Below are 23231 nucleotides of genomic sequence, written 5' to 3' on the forward strand. Positions count from 1 at the left end.
CGGAATGGATCGGATATCGTTGGAAATATAGGTGGATACTATGTGCTGATTCCACCGGATATTTATGAAAAGTGATTGCTATGTGCTGATTTCACCGGATACCAATGGTTATATAAGTGATTGCTATGTGCTGAATTCAACCGGTACCATTGAGTATAAAGGTGGTTGCTATGTGCTGATTACACCGAGTACTATATAAGGGTGGTGCTGTGTGCTGATCCATCGTGTAATTGAGATTATTTCAAAGTGTTTATCGGGAAACTAATTAAGTGGAAATATATGTTATGAACAACGTGTTCGATCTTTAATCAACCCTTTGGCACGATGAAATGAAGCATTGAAATTAAGAACGAGTAAATTTAACAACAAAACAGTTTAGGACAGAAACAATTGTGTGAGTTTAAAAAATCACCAAAAATGGTGGGAATTGAATTAGAGGTTGTATGATATATGAAATTAAATTTGAATGAGCCTATTTTCATATAAATGAAACATAGTAAGCAAAAGAGTTATATATTTTGAAATATTTAAATTCTAGTGAGACAGGGACAGAATGAATTTGAAATCCCCTGTTCCAAATTTGGAAAATTACTAAAAATTGTACAAAAATAATTATGGTTTGTGATTCATATGCTTAAATTTATAAATGAGTCTATTTTCAAGAGAAACAAACGGGGACATCATTTGAGTTCTGTGAAAAAAGATAATTAATTTTTAGTGAAGAGGGGTTAGAGTTGTCGAGCAGTGAAATAGGGGAATTTTTAATGAATAAACTGTATTAATTGGCTAGACCAAAAATTCTAAAATTTCTATGGTAAGAAATTATGTAAGTCTAGTTTCAGGGAAAATTAACGGTTCTTCATTTGGAGCTCTGTAGCTCGAGAAATAAATAATTTAGTGACAGTGACTCAAGTAGACAGATTAATGTGAACATTAGTAATAAGGTGTAAGCATGTGATATAATGATTATATCATGTTAAGAAATTATTGCGAGGATTTGTCCACACAAGTTTATTAATTTCTTATTATTTTCATATGAACTTACTAAGCATTTATGCTTACTTCCCCTCTCTTTTCCTTTGCCTTATAGTATCGCCAAGTTAGCTCGGGGATCGGTGGATGTCGGAGATTCGCTCACACTGTCAATTGGAACACTTGGTATATCTAGATACATTAATTTTTGGGTTATGGCATGTATAGTAGGCCTGGTCGTTTTGTCATATATGTCATATTTCTTATGGCCTAAAATGTTGGCCCTTATTTAATAAATTTTTTTTTGATTAAGGCTATTTGGAGATGACCAATATTGATGGTTGTTATACGCCTATGATGTGGTTATTCATGTATGTGGTAATTGCATAATTGAATGTTGTGGAGGTGGTTTACAAATGATTTCATGAATGACGATGTGTATGGGAATGTGTATGTAAAATTAGGTATTCGGATGTCCAATTATAGTATGATACATGTTGACGAGATTTTATGACCCGGTTTTATATGTTCAAGAAATTTTAAGTCCGCTAACGCCTCGTACCCTATTCCGGCGTTGGATACGGGTAAGGGGTGTTACAGGAGATGTTGATACACCCTTATGTTGCTAGCAAAACAAGTTTCTATGGAGCCAAATGCTCTGTAACATGAAAATGGCCTTCCCCCTTGTTACAACATCTTGCAAGCTCAACAGATACAAAGCGAATTTGTAGCAAGAGTAGTGTGAAATGTGGAGTCCTCCTTGCTACCAGACCTCACGCACTTTAGAACATTTAAGATTAGAGGTAGATCTTGCGACTAAGTTTTAATAGCCTCACTAAAATTTTCAAAATTTTTAAGAGTTTTATGAATTTTTTTAAAAAAAATTAGTGGTCTAATTAATTTTTTATATTTAATGAGAATTTCAAGAAAAAAATTAGAAGACCTTAACTAAAATTTTGAAAATAATTTCAATGAAAGTTTTCAATTTTTTTTGGGGTAGAGCAAGGCCCCGTTGGCCTCCATTATGGACCGCCCCTATTCATGACCCAAACTCTCCACAAGGAGATTAGTGGGGTAGTATATGAATTCATTTTTCAACTAATTTGTTTGTTAATATCATATTTGTTTTGTGTTTTGATTAATAACATATATTACATAATTAATCATACTAATTCAAATTTATTTTAAATGAGGTGTTTGTCAATTTTGAAAGAATTTATTATCAACCTCTTTCAGATATGATTCTATCTAATTCTGAAGAGAAGAACTTGCATCGAATAAAATATTATAAATTTAAGGGGAATTTGATAAAATTTTAAGTTTGCCCCTTCCTTTCACCCATAATGTTAATAATTAGTTTTATGCAAGTTATGAGGATTTTATTTTTGTAATGGGATTTTAATATCATGACTCGATTAATTCATAAGTGATAAGGTTTTAGCATAATGATTCAAATGAATTATAGTTGCAGAATTTGCAGGTGGGGGTAGTTTGGTAAATTTAAAAGTACAAAAAGAAAAGTTGTACTGTTTAATTAAGAATTTGAAGCATAGCGCCTTAAAGGTGCTCTTATTATAATATAGCAAAACCAGTTACAAGGGTGATCAAAATCCAACTTTATTCGCTGAACTCACATAAAGTACTTTCATGCATATAGTTCAAACATTGTTCTTTCAGGCAAAAGACCCAAACTTGGCCTCACTCAAAGCTCAAAGATAAACCAAGAAGTTTGGATAAATGAGATATGAAAGAAGGAAGGGCAGGCCATCCAACAGCAGTCACCAGCTTTCCATCAGAGACACACCCTTTAGACTCTTCCAATTCCCCTCCACCAATCTTCACCATTACCTTCATTCCATCCCCGCATGCACATCTCTTCCCCTGAATCAGATTAAGTCATTAATGTTTTAAAACCCATAGCTTCCTTTGGTTTCAACAACCGTTGTATAATCAAATAGCGATAGTTAGAGATTACCTTTAGAACACCAGCAGCAGCAAGGAGCCATTGCCCTTGCCCAACACCAGCAATGACCCTGTTTTTCTCAGCGAATTCCTTCACTAGAGTGACTGCTTTGTCGTTCATTACCAGCAACTCTGGGGACCTCCCACCCGGCACAACAAGGCAATCGTAATCATAAACACTTACATCACTCCAATTGGCTGTAATAACCAAGTTATGGCCACGTTTCTCGCTGAAGGCTTGGGCTCCTTCATCATCGTGGATTGCAGTGACACAGGTTTCGCCCTTTTTCTTGCTTGGGGTAACTGCATCGACCTTGCACCCTAATGCTTGGAGCGCACGGAATGGGACATTAAATTCATAATCTTCTACATAGTCCTTGGAAAACACAACAGATTTATGATCAGTTTTATTCGTGTAACTATCTTCCTAGTGAAGAGCTTATTTTTCTTACCCCACAAAGGAAAAGCACTGAGTTAGCCTTGGTTGTATGAATTCGGGCTCCCATGGATTCAAACAAAGTTTTGAGAATTTCAGCATGCGCTGGCCATCCTATGGAACTCAAGATGTTTCCATCTTTGAGACAAGCAGTAATGTCAAAAGGTGATGTGATTCCAGGTTGTTCCCACCAAATACCACCCGCCAGCTCTATCACTGGTTTCATGCTTGCAAAGGCAGTGCATTTCTTGCCTTTCAAAAGCCCTGCCGCAGCCAAAATGAGTTGGCTATGGCAAGTGGTGACAATAGGCTTTCCTGCTTCAGCAAACGCTTTAACAATGCTCAAGACCCTGTCGTCGACGCTGAAGAGCTCCGTGAACCGGCCGCCAGGAATAACCAGGGCATCATAGCATCCGACCTCCACTTCATTGAAGTTCGAATTCAGTGTAAATGAATGGCCTGGCAGTTCTGAGTAATGCTGGAAAAAGAAAGGTTTAAAACTAAACTCTCATATTCAATGCCCTGGAAACAAAAACAGCTTACCTTTGTTTCTGGACCCTGGTGTGAACTAACCATACATGTATGATGAAATAGCAAAGCATTTTACCTCAAATCCCAAGGACACATGGATGGCAGTGAAGCATTTTTGACCAGGTAATTTGGTGGGAGAGACGCAATCAACTCGAACCCCAAAGGCTTGCAGCACTTGGAAAGGCACCATCACTTCGAAATCTTCCATGTAGTCGCCACAGATTATCAAAGCAGATTTCTCCACAACAGAGCCCATGATGTTCAATCACTGGCAGTGGCAGAGTAGTTTACCAAAACAAAAGAGTGTGTGTACGTATATGCATAATGTACTTGGAGTTGGTGGTGAGTCAGAACAAATGGAAGTAATGAAGAGGCAGTTTTCACATGCCAGTTACGCAAAATGATAAAAATGAAAACCGTCGCTTTCCATTTCCCAAAGCAAGAAAGTTGTTTCTCTCCTAAATAAACCACTTAACGCCGTTAAGAAGGCATGGGAATAAGGGGAAGGAGTCGTATACGCAAAGGCAACTTCAGATGTATTAATTCACATGAAATTTAGAATCCAACTATTTCACCCCCATTACGAAAGAAACGGATTTTAATAGAATCGAGATTCATTCAGTTTGCGGCATTTGTAACATTCCCATTGTCTTTTCTCCTTAGACACGCTTCATTAAGTGGGTTCAGGCTTCATTGTATAACAGTCGGGTTTTTTAACGCTTCCATTTTCCACCTTTTTATGTTCACCTTCAGATCCATGGGCATTTAAATGATGTTGATGCTTTACAGGCAAACAAGATGAGGAAAGCTGAAGCTATTAAATAATAGGCATTTCAAACATATCAACTGATTATATATTAATACAAACAGTTTCTCTAAAATGGTACAGTAAAAGATGTTGCAAGTGTAGCTGCCTAATGCTTTTTCTTCTGGCTCTTTCCCAGTCTTTGACAATCTATGGTTAAAGGGGAGCTTTCGTAAGTCAAAAAATATGGAAAAGCTCGCCCAAGTTGAGATGATTCGATCAAAAGCATACAAATGGTACATTCGCTTCTCCATTAATCTGATCTTGGTCTATTCGAGCCACTTTTATGACTATTATACATAGGTAAAAGCCATCGCGACTTGTGTTTCCGTCTGCCATAACACCGCCAATAAAGCATCCAAAGAGCTACTGCACAACCAATGGGAATGGCCCATCTACAAAAACAAATGAACGCAGAAGGTAAACAGGTTGCAGATACTAACTATATTTGCAACTTTGGAATGGTAGAGAAAGAAAAATGGTCATTTTGACACGCTTCTGCTAAGAGTACGTGGCCGAGTAGTAACAATGACAAAGCAAGTTTGTTTAGAAATGCAACTGAAAGTGTTCTATTACCTGTCCAAATCAAGGATGGGATTGTAGACAATAGTTTCCCAAGTGGATACAATAAAATGCCACACAGGGTTGTAGTAAAGAGACTCCGATGACCAGAACATCCTCGTATATGTCTCTAAGAAGATAAATAGTACCCATGCTGCCATTTCAATCAATATGAACTTTATGATAAACCGGCCAACCATCACCATGATGAGGGAGAAGGTCACCAACCAATTGAAGAGTCGTTGATTGTATTCCTTGATAAACAGAGAACGCGACTTACCCATCATCTGCAAAATGTATCATACATTCAAAAACATATTATTTAGCAAAGACATGACAATAAAAATTGTTGCAGTTTCAATTAGAAAGCATTATAAATATGTATATTCTATTTAATAGGCAAGTTAAAAAATGATCCAGCCCCCTTCTCACCCACAATTCCTTCAAAATCATGGTGTTCAATGTAGTTGAAATTATTTTAGTTTCATGTCCACCTTCAAAGGCTGGAAGTACTTGTTCAACAGGGAGAAAGAACCAAACTTCATCTATTCAAGCATTAAACTGACTCAGATTCCATTTCGAAATATTCTCTAACACACTCTATCAATAAAATTGAATGGAACTCCCACCATTCCCTCTAAATATTGCAACAGAAGGGAAAAAAGAACTTTTTGTAAGAAAAAAGAAGCTGAATAGGGAACTGCAAAGATTCCAGATTACCTTCACCATCCGTTGCTCATAATTAGCTCTTGAAGGCCCAATGCACTCCTGCTCAAAGCTTCGGTTGCATTGCAGGAAACCTGCATTAAATTTTGCCATAGAAGGAAGTCTGAGGACTTGAAGCTGGTCCATGTTGTCTTCACATTGGGTATACAGCGCCTCACAGAGCCTTGCAGAGTGATATTGATTCGCCATAATGATATTTTTATTTACCTGGACAAAATTTTCCACATCAAGGACATGAGAACTACAAAAGCTAGTAGTCTACTAGATCAGATTACATACAAAAATATTTAAAAGAGTAGGATTTATCACTTTTAAAACCCAGGAACATGCCTAGCATTATACATAGTTTACCCGAAAACAATGCCTTCATATAAATTTTCAGCTAGTTTACAATAGCAATGGATCAAATAGCTGAAATCTGAAAAATGTGTATCTACTAAAGTTATGGTTGTCTATTTAAGTTTCCAACTTATCTACCATCTAGCAACTTACAAAATCTCCTTTTACAACCACTAAATTAGAATTTGATACGTTTATAGAAAGAACCAAGAATTTGAATGACTCAGGAATGAAAATATGAATGTATGAATTGATAAATCATCATTGATGAGAAAAACAAAAAAGAAAAGGTAATGCCCTCTAGAGTGCCAGTCAATACCTCCTTGATGTCTTCATCCAGTTGCTCGAAAGAGCTCTTTGCATGGCGACGACCAAAATGTAGTTCATCAAAAGCCTTCATTGCTTCCTCTCGAGACCTGTCATGGGCATCTTGTAAGGACTGCTCTGGCATAGGTAAACGTAATTTTCCCATCCTTCCGTTGTACAGCTTCAAACATCGCTCTACAATACCTTTATTGAAAACCTCTACAAGAGAGCCTGTTGATGGGATCTCCCCTTTATTCAAAGCTTCAAGTATCTATAATATGAAAACAAAAGGCATTTATAGACATCAATCAATCCCATCCCTAACAATGACTAATTTACGAATTCTCACAATCCATGAACTGTAACTTATTGAAGAACAAGTCTGAGAATAGGAACACAGACTAACCTTCTCCAGGAATGAAACAAACTCTTTTCCATTTAAAGATTTGCCCTGCACAATCTTGGGGCGAATAATACTAGCTACAAGCTCTTTCAATTGCTCTCTTTTCTTAACATACATGGGATCAAGGTCATCATCCTTCAGGTCACAAAGCTTTGTTCGCATGAGATGAGGCTGTAAGTTCAAATGCTAGTTAATTAGGTAGTCAAGGTTTAGATTTTAGCAATAACTTTAATTAGTTGTCAACAAGCAATATAGATCTGCAGCAAATCAACATATTTGGGAAATATACACACATTCCATCATCCAAAATCTCAGTGAAAGCATGAACAAATATATGTCCTAGCCTTCTCCACCACCATGTAAAACCAAATATGAATATTAAATGTAGCCATGAATTGAAAAAAGTCTTATGTAGACATACGACATCATAAGTCCTATACACATCAAGCATCCATTTAAGTTTCTGATCAGAATGACAATAGCATCGGAATGGAGAGAAAGGGTAAAGAGCTAAGGTAATATACAAGTTAAAAAAAATTGAAACTCATACCTGGGGTAGGCTAAATGCTGTGCTATTATCCCCCATTACAGCTAAGGAGTCCCGGATCTGATTAACCTGACAAAGTTCCAAAAACTGTGAAATTCTGATCAAGAGTGAAATTAGATTAGTGATAACCTACAAGTAGGTCATGAAAGGAATACCTGATCAATATTTTTGTCTCCTGAAGACACAAAAGACAGACCATCATAAGACCATCCCAAAATTGAAGCAAAAATTAATATAAATAAACATCTATCTAACAACTAAGGATGCTCCAGTAAACTAACCACCAGTGTTAGGGACATGTCTAAGTGCCTCATCCACCATTTCTTTCACTGTTTTCCCTTCTGCATAAAAACCCAGAAAAATGGCAGTGAAAAGACACAACTGCCGAATGGCATTTGGAAAGGAATGTCTCACAAATCTACCACAGCATTTTAAATGAAGCTTGGAGTATAGTGAATGAATCCAAAGAAAATTTTAACCAGACATATATCCAAACAGATAAAATCTACGAATGTAAACTTAAAAGGGATAACCCTGTTGCAATTATAATGATAAAGGCAGTGGTATTGAAGCTACCCAGAAGGCAATTATCAACTTACCCAGAAAATCTCGCTGGATAAGCCACAAAAGTTTTGCAGGTTCAAAAGCAACATCTTGCCCCTACAAGAAATTTAGTTACTCTAGAATCACCACAGCAAAACAGCTTCATTTGCACAAACATAAATAAGGCAAGCATTTTAGGGGTTCAAAATTTACCTTCACTCTGTGTTCCATGAATTGTTTGTCAAAAACCACAAGATAAGTTAGTGTCAAAATTAACAAGCACTAAAATGCAAAATAGCACCAATTTTCCTCATTGTATGTAGTACGTTGATAATGCTTTCTGTTCAGTTTATGGAAGAAGGGCAAACCTTCCATAAAATTCTTCAGCAAGCTCAACAGCAAATGAAAGCCTTGATATGTCAGCTTCCCGGACCTAATGAAAGAACAGAACAGACATGTTTATCAACAAAAAATCAACCCATCAAAGGCAGCTGGTAATTCTGGACTTCAAGACTTTTGGTCACATGTCCACAATCTGAAGCATAGACTGTGATGCTAAATGAATAGCTGAAATGCTAAAATTGACAACATTGCTTTTATAAATGTATAATAAGAGAAATCCATATAAAACACCAGGATAGCACTTTATTTTTAGCCAAGAGGAGACAGGCAACTATCAACATCTTCTCATATTGGAAGATGTTTTTTCTATTTAAAGAAAATTTTATACAGATACCGCTTTTCAATTTATCAAAGCCCAAAAAGATCTTTTTTTATGCTTTGTTTTAGTAATCAATTGTAAGATATCTTAACCAGAGATCGCATACCTACATAGTATTTATTTAATATCTAGAAAAACCAACCTTCATATATAGTCACTAAAGTTAAGCAAACTTTTACTCGAAGTTTTTTGTCAAAGCAGTAAATTGTAATCTTATATCCCAAGAATGCACTTAGCTTTCCAAATTTTAGCTTGAACCATATGATCTAAAACACTAGCCGTTTCAGCTTCCAAATATGTCAATGTTTCAAATAAGATCATCTAAAAACAAGGAAAAGTTCTAAATATATATAGAGGGAAGAATTAACTAACCGTCTCAGGCAGGTTATAAATCAGTACAGAGCTCATAACAGTAGCCAAAGCAAAAATCCTGCATGAACAGACATCAGAAAAAGCAATATAACTAAAAATATACCACATAAAGCAAGTTGAAGTACATGTGCTGGAATTACCTATCGTCATATACATTTGACTTCCCGACACTTTCAAAACCCTCAGTATCAAGGTAAAAGACAGAAGTTCTTACTCCATCAATATTCAATTCTAGCGGTGTTCCCCAAACCCAAATTCCTGGTAGAAACAAAGTGTAAACATCCTATTTAACAGGTGTGCATAACTGTAATATTGTTGCTGTCTTACCCTTTGTTTTTGTGTCACGCATGTGCCCAACACCAAATCCTGAGGGATAAATAGGAAAGAGTGTAAACAAGAAGTCGTCAAATTGATCCCATTTAAATTTTCAAAAATATTGAAGTGACAACAATGTCTGCAAACAACAAAGGAGCATAAAGCAGTAAGGAATGCACCTTCATAACAAGAAAGTGATAGAAGTTGATTCAGCAGAAAAGATTTGCCGGAGCGGTAGGGACCTATGACCTGGATATAAGATTTGAGTAAAAATAAATTAGGTGCAGTATCAAATTTGATACGTTTTGTTATAGGAATAAACCAATAATGTCAACCAGCAATTCACCCGGAATAACGAGTTAGATATCATTGAAGAAGTCAGTAAATATTGGATGATTTGCATCTTATATGCAACAAACATTTACACTGTGCTATAAGTACTGATGATTCAATGCATCAATTTTACAAATGCACCTCCCATAGAAATGCCAACAGTCATACTTGGGATGAATTTCCTCACACTAATGCTAATATTTTCTATAACATGGGCAAAATACTTTCTTACTTTCCTGGGTTGGGAAAGAGGGGGAGAGGGGGGACCCAATTAGAGCAGTTTGCTTTAGTAATTCATATTTTGAGTCTAACAGATATCTAGAGTCAGGTCACTAGATTAAAACCAATAAACTGCAAATGTATACTACATGCCTGGGAAGGGTATCTAAACTTACAGCAACAGCTGCAATTGGGGTATTTATTCTGCTGATGGCTTCCAAGCCTTCCCTCGAAAGGCGAAGCTTTGTATGACCAGGATCAGGCTCCACGATAGGAAATCTATATGCATAAATTTAAGTGAAGAAAAAAAGGAAACGAGATCAGCATCAGATTAAACCGAAGATCATTATAACCTATTGAGATTATGTGAAGTTGTTGCAAAAGCAGGCACAACTATCAAGCTAGTGCTAAATTAGAATCAGATTTCAAGGGAAAATTTGAATGTCACGCTTAAACAGCATTTACATGTACTTCATACATAAAAAATAAAAAAATAAATAAATTCCCTATGGAAAGCACATTTCTTAATGCTATTATTCTGCATCATAAGCTTAAAATCTTTCCTGCAAGTGCACGAGAAATTTTAAAGGAAAAAAGGGCATTTATTAGCATCAGCATAAAAGCAGAACGGCTTACAAACACTCCCCAGTTTTAAAGCAACAACGCATATAGTCTAGATATGATGCAACCCAAGCATGGTTATATGGATCCTCGTCCTGTACCTTTGCTTCTTTTGGTGCACATGTATGATGGCACAGACCGTACAATCTATAAAACTTGCTTTGCTCTCAAAAATAAACTGTGCCTTTATATATAAACCATATGCTTGAAGTATATAGCAGAGAAACATTAAAAAAAGTTTGGGTGGTCTTCGCATAAACCAAGACTCAACATAACGTGCTAACTTCAAACCAAGTGAGATGAAGATAAAGTCAATACTAATTATAAGACAGAACGCACCAGAAAGGAGTGATCTACGACAACTGAGGAACTATGAAACCTCTTCTAGAGAGCAAGCTAATTACCATTAGTTCGAATCAAAAAACGACCACCATGATCTATCCTAACTAAGAAATTGTATATTAGATTTGAATCAGGCTGTGACTTTTTTTAACAAGATTTCTTTTTTCCGTTTAACTTCAATTGCCAATAAGGGCTAACGCCATCAAGTTTCAAAGTGCCTCTCATAACATTATTCTACTTATATTACACATAGATATTAAAATAGTACAATCATTCAGAGTTCATGTTAAGCTTCCTAAACCAAATCAGGAACGCATCCAAGAAAAAAAAAAGTTAAAACTTCAAATTTTTTGTTAAAGAAAAGTGGGGGCGGTAATCACCAATAAACCAATTTGTCCCGCCGAGATCTTAGAAACATGCAAAAAGGTAACTCCATCACATCTTAATCAACTGATAACTACTCCAATAGCAAAAAAGTGATTCAACAAGAAAACATAAAATTTTAAACATAACCAAATAAAAGAAAACTTACGGTTGGTGAAAACTGCCGATTGAGAAAGACCCAGATGCCAAAAAGAGGAGAAGAACCGAAACAACAAAGACCCAGTGAGAAATATCCATTGTTAGCAAAGATCCTACTGTTCAAATGCAGATAGAATGGTGAAGGTGCGTGCCAAGAGATTTCTGCTGCATCTACAAAAAATGAAGAAAGTGGAAAGGAAGTCACAAGTGCAGAATTGAAATTTTGGTGAGGGTATGTTGTGGTTAAGAAGGATAGAAGGTCAAAAGTTTACTTGGCTTGGTTCTATTGGTGGGTTAACAAATGTACATCTCGTAGGTTTTTTCACCTTAGCTTCAAGCGGTCCAGACAGATCTGGGAAGCTGAAGCTCTAAGTTAGCCTACCACCTTTTCCATCTTCCGAGTCTTTTATTTTCTTTTACAAACAAAAAATTTTGGTTTCCAAAATTCCAACCTTTTTTTTTTTTTTTTGCTTTATTTATCATTGATTGGATCCACCTTTTCATTGTATTGCTATGTTGAACTTAATTATAAATATAGAGTTTTAAGCTTGTCTAGATTCCATCGGATGATGAAAAGTAGTATGATTTTTGTTTTTTGTTTTTTTTTTTTCATAGTCAATTTGAAATTTTTCAACAATTGTGAGTTTGTCAATATAAAACTCACACAAAATATCACAAAAACACACATTATTTTAACATTTTTAATCGGTTATACTTAGCTTTATATATAGTAGAAATAAAAGTAGTTTGGCAAATTAGTGAATTTTTTAAGGTGAATTACAATTACAGGGTAGAGCCCGAACAACTAACACGACCAGCGCGACTTAAATTCAGACCACACCTAGGGCAATGAACGTTATTGACCATCAAACCATCACATAAAATTCACCGGTGTCACTTTAAATAGAAAAAAATATAAGAGTTGAAATTAAATTGGAATAAAAAAACCCACACAAAATGGTTAATTCAAAATAGAATCTAGTGCAGCATAACAAGTGGTCAGTTTAGGGTTCACCCGAGCTCCATATATTCATGTTTGAATTGAATATTAATATAACATACCCTCTAACTTATTTTTAGAGTTTTCTCTAACACAAATAAAACGTTTCTTTTCCATCCCTTTCGCATTATGAAAGAGAATTTTTTTGCTTGTTCATTGTTTGACATTTGATTTCTTTGCTTGTTTTTTATTATCTAGTTTTAGGTGTTTTTTTTTCTCTTTATCATCCTTTCATGGAGGTTTTTTTTCTCCAGCTTTAGGTCTTCTTTCTTGGTTCAAAATTCCATGAAACAAGACAAGCACTTTCAGCACACTAATTGTAAGCACGATGGGTGTAGGCTTCGATCTTATATCGTGTTCAATGTTGATTTGAATCTATGGAGGGAACCATATGGTTTTTTGTTGATTTGTTATGCAAGCAATTACACTTAATATTCCATTTATTTCGTTAAGTATATTTAGGCATTGTCAATGCATTAGCAGAAGCTAATGTTTGAGTGTTTCATTAGCATGACTTCTAAGCCTAAATTGTTGTTTAATAATAATAAAATACTTGTATAACTATTTTGTAAAACTTCTTACCGAAGTTAAACTAATAACCCGAGTAAAGAATGCCTATTTAGTCACTAAGTTCACTAAATAACAATTATCTACATTTACCCTGAACATTTTCACTTGACACTATTTTTCTATTTCAATCAATTATTTATCTATATACATGACACTCAAAATTCATTATTTGTCTTCACAATTCACAATTCAAAACACCTTGTTGATAACGAAATGTGATCCGTCTAGTTTAAACGAAACATTTGCCTCCCAAGCATTATCTCCACACTATATGTTAAAAACATGTTAAGCTTCTTCAAAATTTAGTAAGTACTCACATGAATTCTAATTCTAATTAAATATTTAATATAAAATATTTTTAATATATTAAAATTTTATTAGCGCAATTTTATAAATGAATTTTAAAAAGTATTATTACATAATAGATAATCTTAGAGATTTACTTACCATTAATTATTACAGATTTTGTTTACGATTCATTCTTTATTTACTTTTTATTACACAAATGCTTTGAATAAACAATAAAAAAACTATAAAGGATGCACGGAACAAACACGACAATATTGTGGAACATACCCAAAGGATCTACAACTCGTGGCTTAGTTTTCACACCCAAGTAAATTTCATTTTCTTCTTTATGGGTCATAAATAAAAAATGCTAGTAAGCACAGCATTTGATTGGCAACATATCGGAATCATAGTATTATTGAAGGTTAGTTTTACATTACTCGTGTTTTTGAAAATTTGTGTAATGAAAAAGTGCTTTTAAAAAGTGTATGAAAAAATTGTAATTTTGCTATTTTAAGATGTTTGGTAATGTTGTTAAAAATTATGATTAAAAGTGAAAATCTCCATATTAGACATGATAATGGAAAGTAATATTTTCATGACATTTTTTTGTCACGCATTGAGTTCTAATAGTTTGAATATATAATTTATCATAATGATTTGAGTGTAACGATAAATTTATTTAGATAAAATATTAAAACAATAATTAAAATAAAATTACTATAATTCATAAAAACAATATCAGTTTTGACCCATTTTTAATCTCACCTAGGCTTATCCTCTTCTTTAAACCCAATCAATGACCCATTAAGTGATCCCATCTTTCTTCTCTTATTTTATTAATTTGCTTAACAATTTCTTGGTGAAACAGCAGAAAGAAATGAATGTTGTATATAAACTCAACAGCTTTACTTGAATGATGAAACTAATAAGGGTTAAATGGAATCTTTCACATCCCAAACCCCAAAACTGCATTTTTCTCTAGCTTTTCGGTTTGGCTCTAAAAACACTTACATCCCAATTACAGTCTGCAGTCCAAAAGTACTTTTGGGACTCAAGAAGCAATCCCGAACGCAGCCTGAATACCGGCGACTCCAAGAAAAAAAAAAACAGGTCATCCACAACCCAATGTTAACCAAACATAAGATCCATCATCCTAGTCCCTAGAATCCTACTGCGAAGGGGTGATCTCATCCCAAATCTTGAGAAATCTCAAGCTATTCAATATAATTAAGTGTTTATAAGATTAAAACTTTATTTTAAAAAATCTTAATTTTGAGCTCTGTCCATCAAAATCTACACAAAAACCTCATTTTATCATTTCAAAGTAATGATTTTTAAAATTTAAATTTAATTATAAAATATTATTTATAAACAATAAAACCGGTCAACTTGAGTTGAGTCGAGGTTAAAAAGAATATAAAACCAAACTAACCAAATCGGTGGACCGGATCCCTCCATTAACACCTCTAAACAGAAGTTTAATTTTCTTCAACTTTCATTCTCTTGATGCAAATGGTGCAAAAAAATTCGGCTCCTTATAACTGGAGTGTTTGCCTTAAGCTCAATACTGACAAGAAATGTAAAATGTTGATGTTTTCAAGAAAAACGAAACCCAAGTAAAATCTTTTATATGCTCTAGAATAAAACAGCTAATAAAACAATCACTCAATTTTAAAATAGCTAATAAAACAGTCATTTTTGTTTTATTTTTATAACTCAACTTTTGAAAAATAATAAAATAGTCACTAACTTATAAAAAAAATGATAAAACAGTCACTGATTAATAATTTCCGTTAGTGTCTTAATAGTGTCACTGATGTGACAAGTTAACTTACTACCTTAGATGACTATAGTGAAAACCCTCCAAATTTAAACAGAATTTGAAAAAAACACACACTTAATAATAGAGAAGAAGAAGAAGAAGAAGAGACTGTAAAAAAAAAAAGAGTCTGTAGTCGTTTGCAGGTGGGTGAATTATTGACCAGGCTTGATCGTAGAGTTCCACCAGTCATCAAACTGGTCTCAACCGAAGCCATCTCGGCAGCCCAAAAGGCTCTGAGGTTGCCCGTGGCGTGGCTTCCGAAGTCCACCGTGCTGGACTGTTAAACACCGCCTCAGGATTAGCAAAATTAGTGTACACCAAGTATGAACCCACAGCGAAACAACTTTATGCGAAGTATGAACCCAAAGCCGAACAATGTGCGGTTTTAGCTTGGCGTAAACTCAACAAGCTCCCTCTCTTCCCTCAAGTTGCCTCGGTCGTTGTCCCAACAGCTGCTTATTGCAGCGACAAGTATAACGAGACAGTTGTTAGCAGTGCAGAGAAAGGGTACAAGGTTGCCTCCTATTTGCCTTTGGTCCCTGCTGAGAAGATCGCTAAGGTGTTTGGTGAGCAGACGACTGAAATGGAGCCATTGGTATCTGAGAGTTTATCTGCTTTGAATCTTTGCTTATGTGGGTTATGACTTGTGAAGATAATCTGGACCTATTTTATGTTTTTACTTGTGACTGTCTCTTGTGAAGGATGGAACAATAGGTTTTAGTTTTCATGTTTGTTTTCGTTGTATTTTATTTTTATTGAAATAAATTTGTTTTTGATGGAAATTGTTTATATTTTATATTCTGGGGTTTGAGTCTGCAAATTTGTTCTTAATTTGATCAATTTAGTTTGACTTGCTTGAATAGATGCTTCCTTTTGATTTGTTTTGAAGCCTCTTCACATATATGTCGTGAAATTTAGAGTTTGTTTGATTGCCAGTAAAATATTTTCCGTAAAATGATTACTGGAAAATATTTTACTTTTCGTAAAATGATTTCTTGGAAAATATGTTACGGTGTTTGATTGAATCATGTAAAATATTTTACATTGCTTGGCGATTTTTGAAAATATTTTTATATTTTAAATTATTTTTACAGATTTATTTATAATAATACTCAATTATAAAGCTACAGATTAATCGTTATAAATTGAAAAAACTAATATCAACTAAATTATTTGTAATTGTGTTAAAAAACAAGTATTGAATAATTAAAAACAAGTTCTTGGAAAATCGATAAATGAAGCGGTTTTCTACGAAATGAAGGAAGGAATGAAGGAGGCGATAGAGAGGAAAGCACGGAAAATGTCTTACGGAAATTGAAAGGGTAAGACATTTTCCCTAAAATGTAACTCATTTTCCCTTGTTTTGGAGTTCATTTTCCAAATGGAAAATGTTTTCCGCCAATCAAAAGCTGGAAAAGTTGGAAATGATTTTCCGAAAAATCAATTCCGTCAATCAAACAGACCCTTATTTGTCTTTACTGTTAAAACGACTACAGATGCTATTCCTTGGACCAAACGACTACTGACTTTCCTTTTTACAGTCTCTTCTTCTTCTCTTATACGATTAAGGGTTTTTTTTCAATTTCTTCTTAATTTGAGCAGGTGTGATAAGTTAATTGGCTAAATCAGCTAGTTAATTTGTAACATCAACTGTTCCGTTAAGACACTAACGCAAATTATTAATCAGTGACTGTTTTGTCACGTTTTTATAACGTTAATGACTGATTTTGTTATTTTTAAAAAATTAAGTGACAAAGTTGGGTGACTGTTAGTATAATTTACCCTAAAAATAAACAATGAAAAAAATTTTTGAAAAAAATGTAAAATCTTAAGTATCGATAAAGAAGACATTTATTTTTATTTCAGATCATCTGGATTTGGTTTGGATTTTTCTATTCTCTATTATGAAATTTCAAAAAAAAAAAAATCTTTGATCCAACGACATCAAAACTCACCCTTTTTCTTTTTTGTCAAAACGCCTTACTCTAGAAAAGATAGTTTACATTTGGATTTCATCTTCTCTAAAACTTAAACTTCCTGAATTTAAAAAATAAAAGTCTATTCAGCTTTTATATTTTTTTACGCTGAATTGAGCTGGTTGGTATAATATTTCAATTAATTAATTTTTTTTATGACAGTTAACTACCTTTTTCACTACAAACAAAATAATTTTATTAACACTTGACTGAATTTTGATTCAAAAGACAAAAATTGAGAAACTGGACTATCTCACTCGAAACACTTTTTAAAAGATTATGCGATACAATTGAATCGATTAAACTTTTGTGGAATAAATATGCAGCCGCATGTGAACCTTTCGATATCATTCTATTTAATGTTTGCTCAATTATTCTTCACCCACAAATGCAATATAGGTGTTAGGCTCAACAATAATGATTTCCCCATATACCAAAATTTGTGGTCACTCCACCAATAGTAAGAGATGTAAGAATTGAATTGTAACACCCTTTAACCCCAAACCGTCGCTGGAATAGGGTTACGAGGTATTGCCGGACATATCAAACAATTTACAAATATTTCTTAAATAAATAACCAACATATTAAAATAAATCATAATTCATATAAATTTTACTAATTGACTTCATTCTTCTTCTTTTTTTATTATAAATTTCAGTAGCATTTCTGCTTATTTTTACATAAAACCCCCTACAAATTTCAAATCGCAACCAAACCAATCTCAGTAATTCAACCAATACATTTATATACTTAAATTATACTTGACATAACAACTTAATTAATGAAAATCCTATTATCATTTCTAATTAATTCATAAAACTAATCAAGCCATTTCAACTCAATACCAATGTTATAAATAACTTCTACCATTTTACTAATATAATCATCAAAACATCAAATACCTTTCTTTACAACAAAATTATATAACATACCAAAATAGCCATTATCATTCTTATGTACATGCCACTTTCATTTAAGGAAAAAAACATCACCGAATCTCTATGCAGGAGTCGGGATTGACCTGGATGCTGGACCGAGACTCTGACCCTTTTTTCAACCTGCACACGGAAACAACCGTACGCTGAGTATTTTATACTCAGTGGTGTTACCATAATTCAAATTATAATAGCAATAAAGAATTATAATTACCGAGCATATAACTATCCGATTTGTTAAATATCAATTAATTCATAAACTTTCATTATTTGACAATAACAATACAATTTTTATCTATTCTTCAATCTCAATCACATATCACATGTAGCAATTTCAATCACTACATAAACATTAAATTCATGCCTTTCATTTTCAATATCAATTTCAATCCGCAATTTTAAATTTTCTCATATTCAATACCACAATCGATCAAATTCATTTGATTTTCTCATTTCAATTATTCACCCTATTAACAAATCCAGACTATGACGGATACACGGATTCCAACCCAAACACACCAGTACAGCACATTGTGCCTAAAATGGTAACCTGATCAGTATACGACACATAAGTACCTGAAACGACACACGAGATGTCTGATACGACACATAAAGTGCCTGAGATACGACACATAAAGTGCCTGATCGGCAAAGCCGATAAATCCCGTACTCTTCCAAATCCTATGACATGCCAACTATATCCGACTTAGCCCGACTAGTTAATAGGGTATTCAAATTCTCAATTCACTTTCTTTTCCAATTCAAGATCACTTTTCCACTTTCTAATCAATTAACAATCACATATAATCATATTTCAATTCAATTCAAACCACTTTTCAATCAATACACAATTCACATTTTCACACATATTCATAAATTAATTCACTTTATTTAATTCACATCTTAAATTCATTTTCCAATCAAATTCAAACCACTAATTACTTTTTAATCAATATACATTTCAAATACTCACATACTTCCATCATTCAATTCAAATCACTATTATCATTTCCATTGCTTACCTAATTTTACTTACCATGCATTTTAATTAAAATATAACAATTAATAATAAATAGATTTGAATTATAGTAATACAAACCGGAATTCTCTTCGGATTTAATCCTCGACGATCTTTTCTTTTCCTTTTTGGGCCGATGCTTCAGGCTCGATATTAGCTACGAACAATTAAAATAATTTCACAATCATTAGCACAAAACAATTTAATTGCTGAAATTTTTATCTAACTTTTACTTTAATTCTAATTTAATCCTAACTAACCTATATATTTTCTTTCTCAATTCATACCTTTTACTACTTAATTTCCTACCAAACTCACATTTAACTATCTAATTTTATCATATTTTCATAATTTCGAAATTATTTCAATTTAATCCCTAAAATTCAAAATTTATAGCTTACTTTACAATTTAACCCCCTTTATCAATTCTAACTAGAAATTCTATCAAATAAACCCTCAATTCCATCATTTATTCAACATAAACCCTACTCAAAAATCTATTATTTTTCAAATTTTAACTTAAATCCAAGAGTATTTCACTCTAGGATTCCAAAAACATCAAATTTATGAGAAAATGACTTGATTTAGCTTACCTATTAAACTTCAAGCTTCAAAATCTCAATTTTCCCCCTTTCTTTTCTTTCCCTTCCCCTGTTTTCGTCTCTTTCTCTGTTTCTTTTCTGTTCTTCTTCTCTTTTTCTATTCTTTTATTTCATTTGTTTTCTTTTACTTTTTGTTATAATAATATAATATATAATAATTAATATAAATATCTTTTACCACACATGTCATATTCATAACCATACTTTGTCTTAATTTAATAATAATAATTTAATAATATATTTAATAATTTAATAATCATACTTTTATGCTTATGCGGCCTCAAATTTGACAATTGGCATAATTGTCTATTTAATCCCATTTATTTTATTTTAATCTACAATTAAATTTTTACTTTTATTGTAATTTAATTCTTTTACTAATTACTCTTAATTTAGATTAAGTTCACCTAATTAATACCTAATTAAGCACTAAACTAAACTCATAATTATTTCTAATAATTATTTTCGAACTCAATTTACTAAGACGGAGGCCCGATATTATACTTTTCCGATGCCCGTAAATTTTTGGGTCATTACATGAATAATGATTACCATTTTTTAGATTATTTTCCTCACGTGACATGTCATGGTTGTCACACGTTACAAAAATTAATATTATTTCAATAAAAATAAAAAATATATATAGAAAAGCCAAAAAAAAAAAGAAAGAAGAAAAAGAAAATTATAAATGACAATGAATTATGTAAAATGGTTTCTCCATTGGTTGGTGTGGAGTTACTAGTGTAAAAAAAAATCACCATCAAAATTATGGTAATTCATATCATTTCGGTTTAAATGGATATTAAATAATGTAAATTATATTTGAATTAAAATTTCAGTGTTTCGACTTATATCAATACATATTGTGAGTATGATGGGTTATCTCCTAGGGCGGCGTCCATTTCATTTTGAAATTTGGTGGTTGATTCATAGCTCTCATTGGAAGATCAATAGTTGAAGTGTTTGTATTGATTTAAATTAAAAGATGAGTGGTGCAAGCAAAGCAAGTGCAAGGGTTTCTAATGGGTCAACCATTTCGGGCGCAATGTATAATCAGTTGGCAAAGTGTGGAGTGGTGGGGGCTGGCTAGCTTGATTTCTCTGGACTGGAGGTTGTTGATTAAACGTACACGGGCATGCCTCGTGTTGTACCATCCATCTCTGAATGCTTTCAAGTCTTTGCTTCAACTTTTGGAACCTCATTGATTGGGGATCTTCATCACCCTGCAATTGTATAAAACTCCTCATCACAACAATATATACAACCTGTCGAAACCGTTTTTTGAAAAATAAAAATTTAGTTGTCGACTTTAAAAATAAAACTGGAGTCGCCACCGATCCTTTATTAAGGTGTGATCGGCTCACCATAAAAATTATTTTGGTCTGCGAATTTTGAGAAAACAGGTTGGGGAGTCAGTTACGCACGAGGAAGGGTTAGCACCCTCGCAACGCCCAAAAATCGGTACCAAATTGACTATTTGATGTCTTAGTGTCGAAGGTTTAAAAAGATTTTAAAATAAGCTTGAATGATGAAATTTGCAAAAGGATAACCAATTGTTCAAGTCATGTAAAGAAACCGAGTCCCAATACGTTAGGGTACAATTCCTCATAATCCCCGAACTTTGAATATCAGTTTTATTTTATGCAAAAATCTTCATTTCGAGAAAGTAACAGGCCACACCCAATACGTTAGGGCACGACATGTTAAATTCACAAAAATGATTTTTATGCTCATGCATTTTGAATAAAGAATATTCTCGGTCATTTAAGATTGACAAAGAAAATCAGAACCTAATACGTTAGGGCTCAATTTCCCTCGAAAATCCCAAACTTCCAATAATGCTTTTATTCAAAAAAAAACCTTTAAATCAAGAAAATAACTTTGATGAATGGTTAAAACCAAAATACATTTTCACAAAGGGTATGTTAAAAAGTTAATATACAATATGATACAGATACTATAATTTACAACATATACGAATAAATATTTGCAAATATATATATATACAAATACAATATAACATAAAGTTGCAAACATATGTATACATATATCTAACACATATACAAGTATACATGCAAATAGAAGGAATAAAATATATCCAATAAAACAAACAAAAACATGTATTCAAAATAAAAGAGAAAAATGCATATGTATATAAAAAATGGAACAGGATAATAAAAACATATTTATAAAATGTATATATATATATATAATATATAATATATAAAAGTTAAAAGAGATAAAATATATATATAGAAAACGTATGTAAAATGCATGTATTTATATAAGTTTTAAGAATATATATATTAGATAAAGAAATATGTATATATACTATATATTAAAAATGTGTGTATACATATAGAAATAATAATAAATGATAATAAATTATAAAGCAATACTTCTAAAAATTTTAATTAAAAAATGGCAAAAAACAAAATAATCAAAAAAAATGAAATTAAAATTGAACGGGGACTAATTTGCAATGCGCGCATTATATGAGGGGGCCCAAATGGAAATAATCCCACTCCCTAAACGGTGCGCAGCACTGAGGACTGGTTTGAAACAAGAATAGAACATGTGGCCAAAATTAAAAGAAATAAAAAGTTGATTTAAACAACTTTTAAAAACTGAAGGACCAAACGCGCAAATGTACCATTCAGGCCCAAGACGCGCGGATCCTCCCCGGGTCGGGTCACCGCGTGGGTATAGCCCTATACGGCGCCGTTTTGGGGCCACAGGAACGGGCCCTAAACGACGCCGTTTTGCCATCGTTACAAAACCCAAAAATTTCCCAAGAACAACTCATTTTCCTTTCTTTTTTCGCCAAACAGCAGAGAAATCCTTTGTCAGGGTTTTCATACCCAAACACACCCATTTAATGCCGCCGTTCATGCATTCGCTTCAAGCCTCGGCCCTCCGCCAGACCTCCGATTCGGCCTTGTGACGTGGGCTTCATCGGCGAAGCTTCGAAGGTAAACCCCTCACCCCTTTATTATTATTTCTTAAAAAAACTAAAATAAAAAGAGCCAAGCATATATTGAAGAAAACGGTTCACCTTAGAATACTCTCAGTGTTTCTTTCAATTTTCTTGTGTATTTCTCCGTATATCCGTCCCCCCTTTCGTTTTACAGATTAAGAGGCCTTTTATAGGCCGAGAAGGAAAAAAAATAATCAAATCTAAATGCTATTTTTTGCTGTTTCTTCTCTCTGGGACTCTTTGAGTCCGTGTTTTTGCAGGTGTTCGTGGAGAGAAACGTGTGCGTGACGTGCGATGGCTGGAGGCTTTGCTGGAGGCGGAGGCTGCGGCGCTACCTGCTGCTAGGGTTTTCTTTTTTTGTTTTTTAGCTTTGGGCTGAGGTCTGTATTGGGCTTAGGTTAGTTTTGTTGGGTCTGACATGTTTTTGTTTAGTTTGGACCCAGGCCGATTGGGCCTTATTACA

General features: G+C 33.5%; 2 protein-coding genes, 1 long non-coding RNA gene and 1 pseudogene across 3 annotated transcripts; 1 reads left to right on the top strand and 3 right to left on the bottom strand.

Annotated features, from left to right (window-relative positions):
• Positions 1-2501: 2501 nt before the first annotated feature.
• LOC105803151 (DJ-1 protein homolog E) lies at positions 2502-4238 on the bottom strand. Its single transcript, XM_012635179.2, has 4 exons — positions 3978-4238; positions 3387-3848; positions 2948-3310; positions 2502-2853 (listed from the first exon to the last, which is right to left on the bottom strand). The coding sequence occupies exons 1-4, from the start codon at positions 4155-4157 to the stop codon at positions 2671-2673; spliced, it is 1188 nt and encodes a 395-aa protein (XP_012490633.2). The 5' UTR covers positions 4158-4238; the 3' UTR covers positions 2502-2670.
• Positions 4239-4700: 462 nt separating this feature from the next.
• LOC105803150 (uncharacterized) lies at positions 4701-11976 on the bottom strand. Its single transcript, XM_052623927.1, is given in 17 exon segments — positions 4701-5101; positions 5283-5554; positions 5988-6200; positions 6652-6909; positions 7045-7212; positions 7592-7657; positions 7744-7763; positions 7870-7929; positions 8188-8248; positions 8345-8396; positions 8464-8564; positions 9225-9282; positions 9365-9482; positions 9552-9590; positions 9719-9788; positions 10268-10370; positions 11587-11976. Coding segments are annotated over 17 exon segments (1890 nt in total). The 5' UTR covers positions 11676-11976; the 3' UTR covers positions 4701-4959.
• A 3357-nt stretch (positions 11977-15333) lies between these two features.
• On the top strand, positions 15334-16041 carry LOC105800960 (REF/SRPP-like protein At3g05500; annotated as a pseudogene).
• A 2028-nt stretch (positions 16042-18069) lies between these two features.
• Positions 18070-19911, bottom strand: LOC128034531 (uncharacterized). Its single transcript, XR_008190592.1, has 3 exons — positions 19783-19911; positions 19271-19346; positions 18070-18294 (listed from the first exon to the last, which is right to left on the bottom strand). It is a non-coding gene; the product is annotated as an uncharacterized LOC128034531 (long non-coding RNA).
• Between the last annotated feature and the right edge of the window lie 3320 nt (positions 19912-23231).

This window comes from Gossypium raimondii, chromosome 11 (assembly GCF_025698545.1).
Source record: "Gossypium raimondii isolate GPD5lz chromosome 11, ASM2569854v1, whole genome shotgun sequence".
Lineage (NCBI taxonomy): Eukaryota > Viridiplantae > Streptophyta > Magnoliopsida > Malvales > Malvaceae > Gossypium > Gossypium raimondii.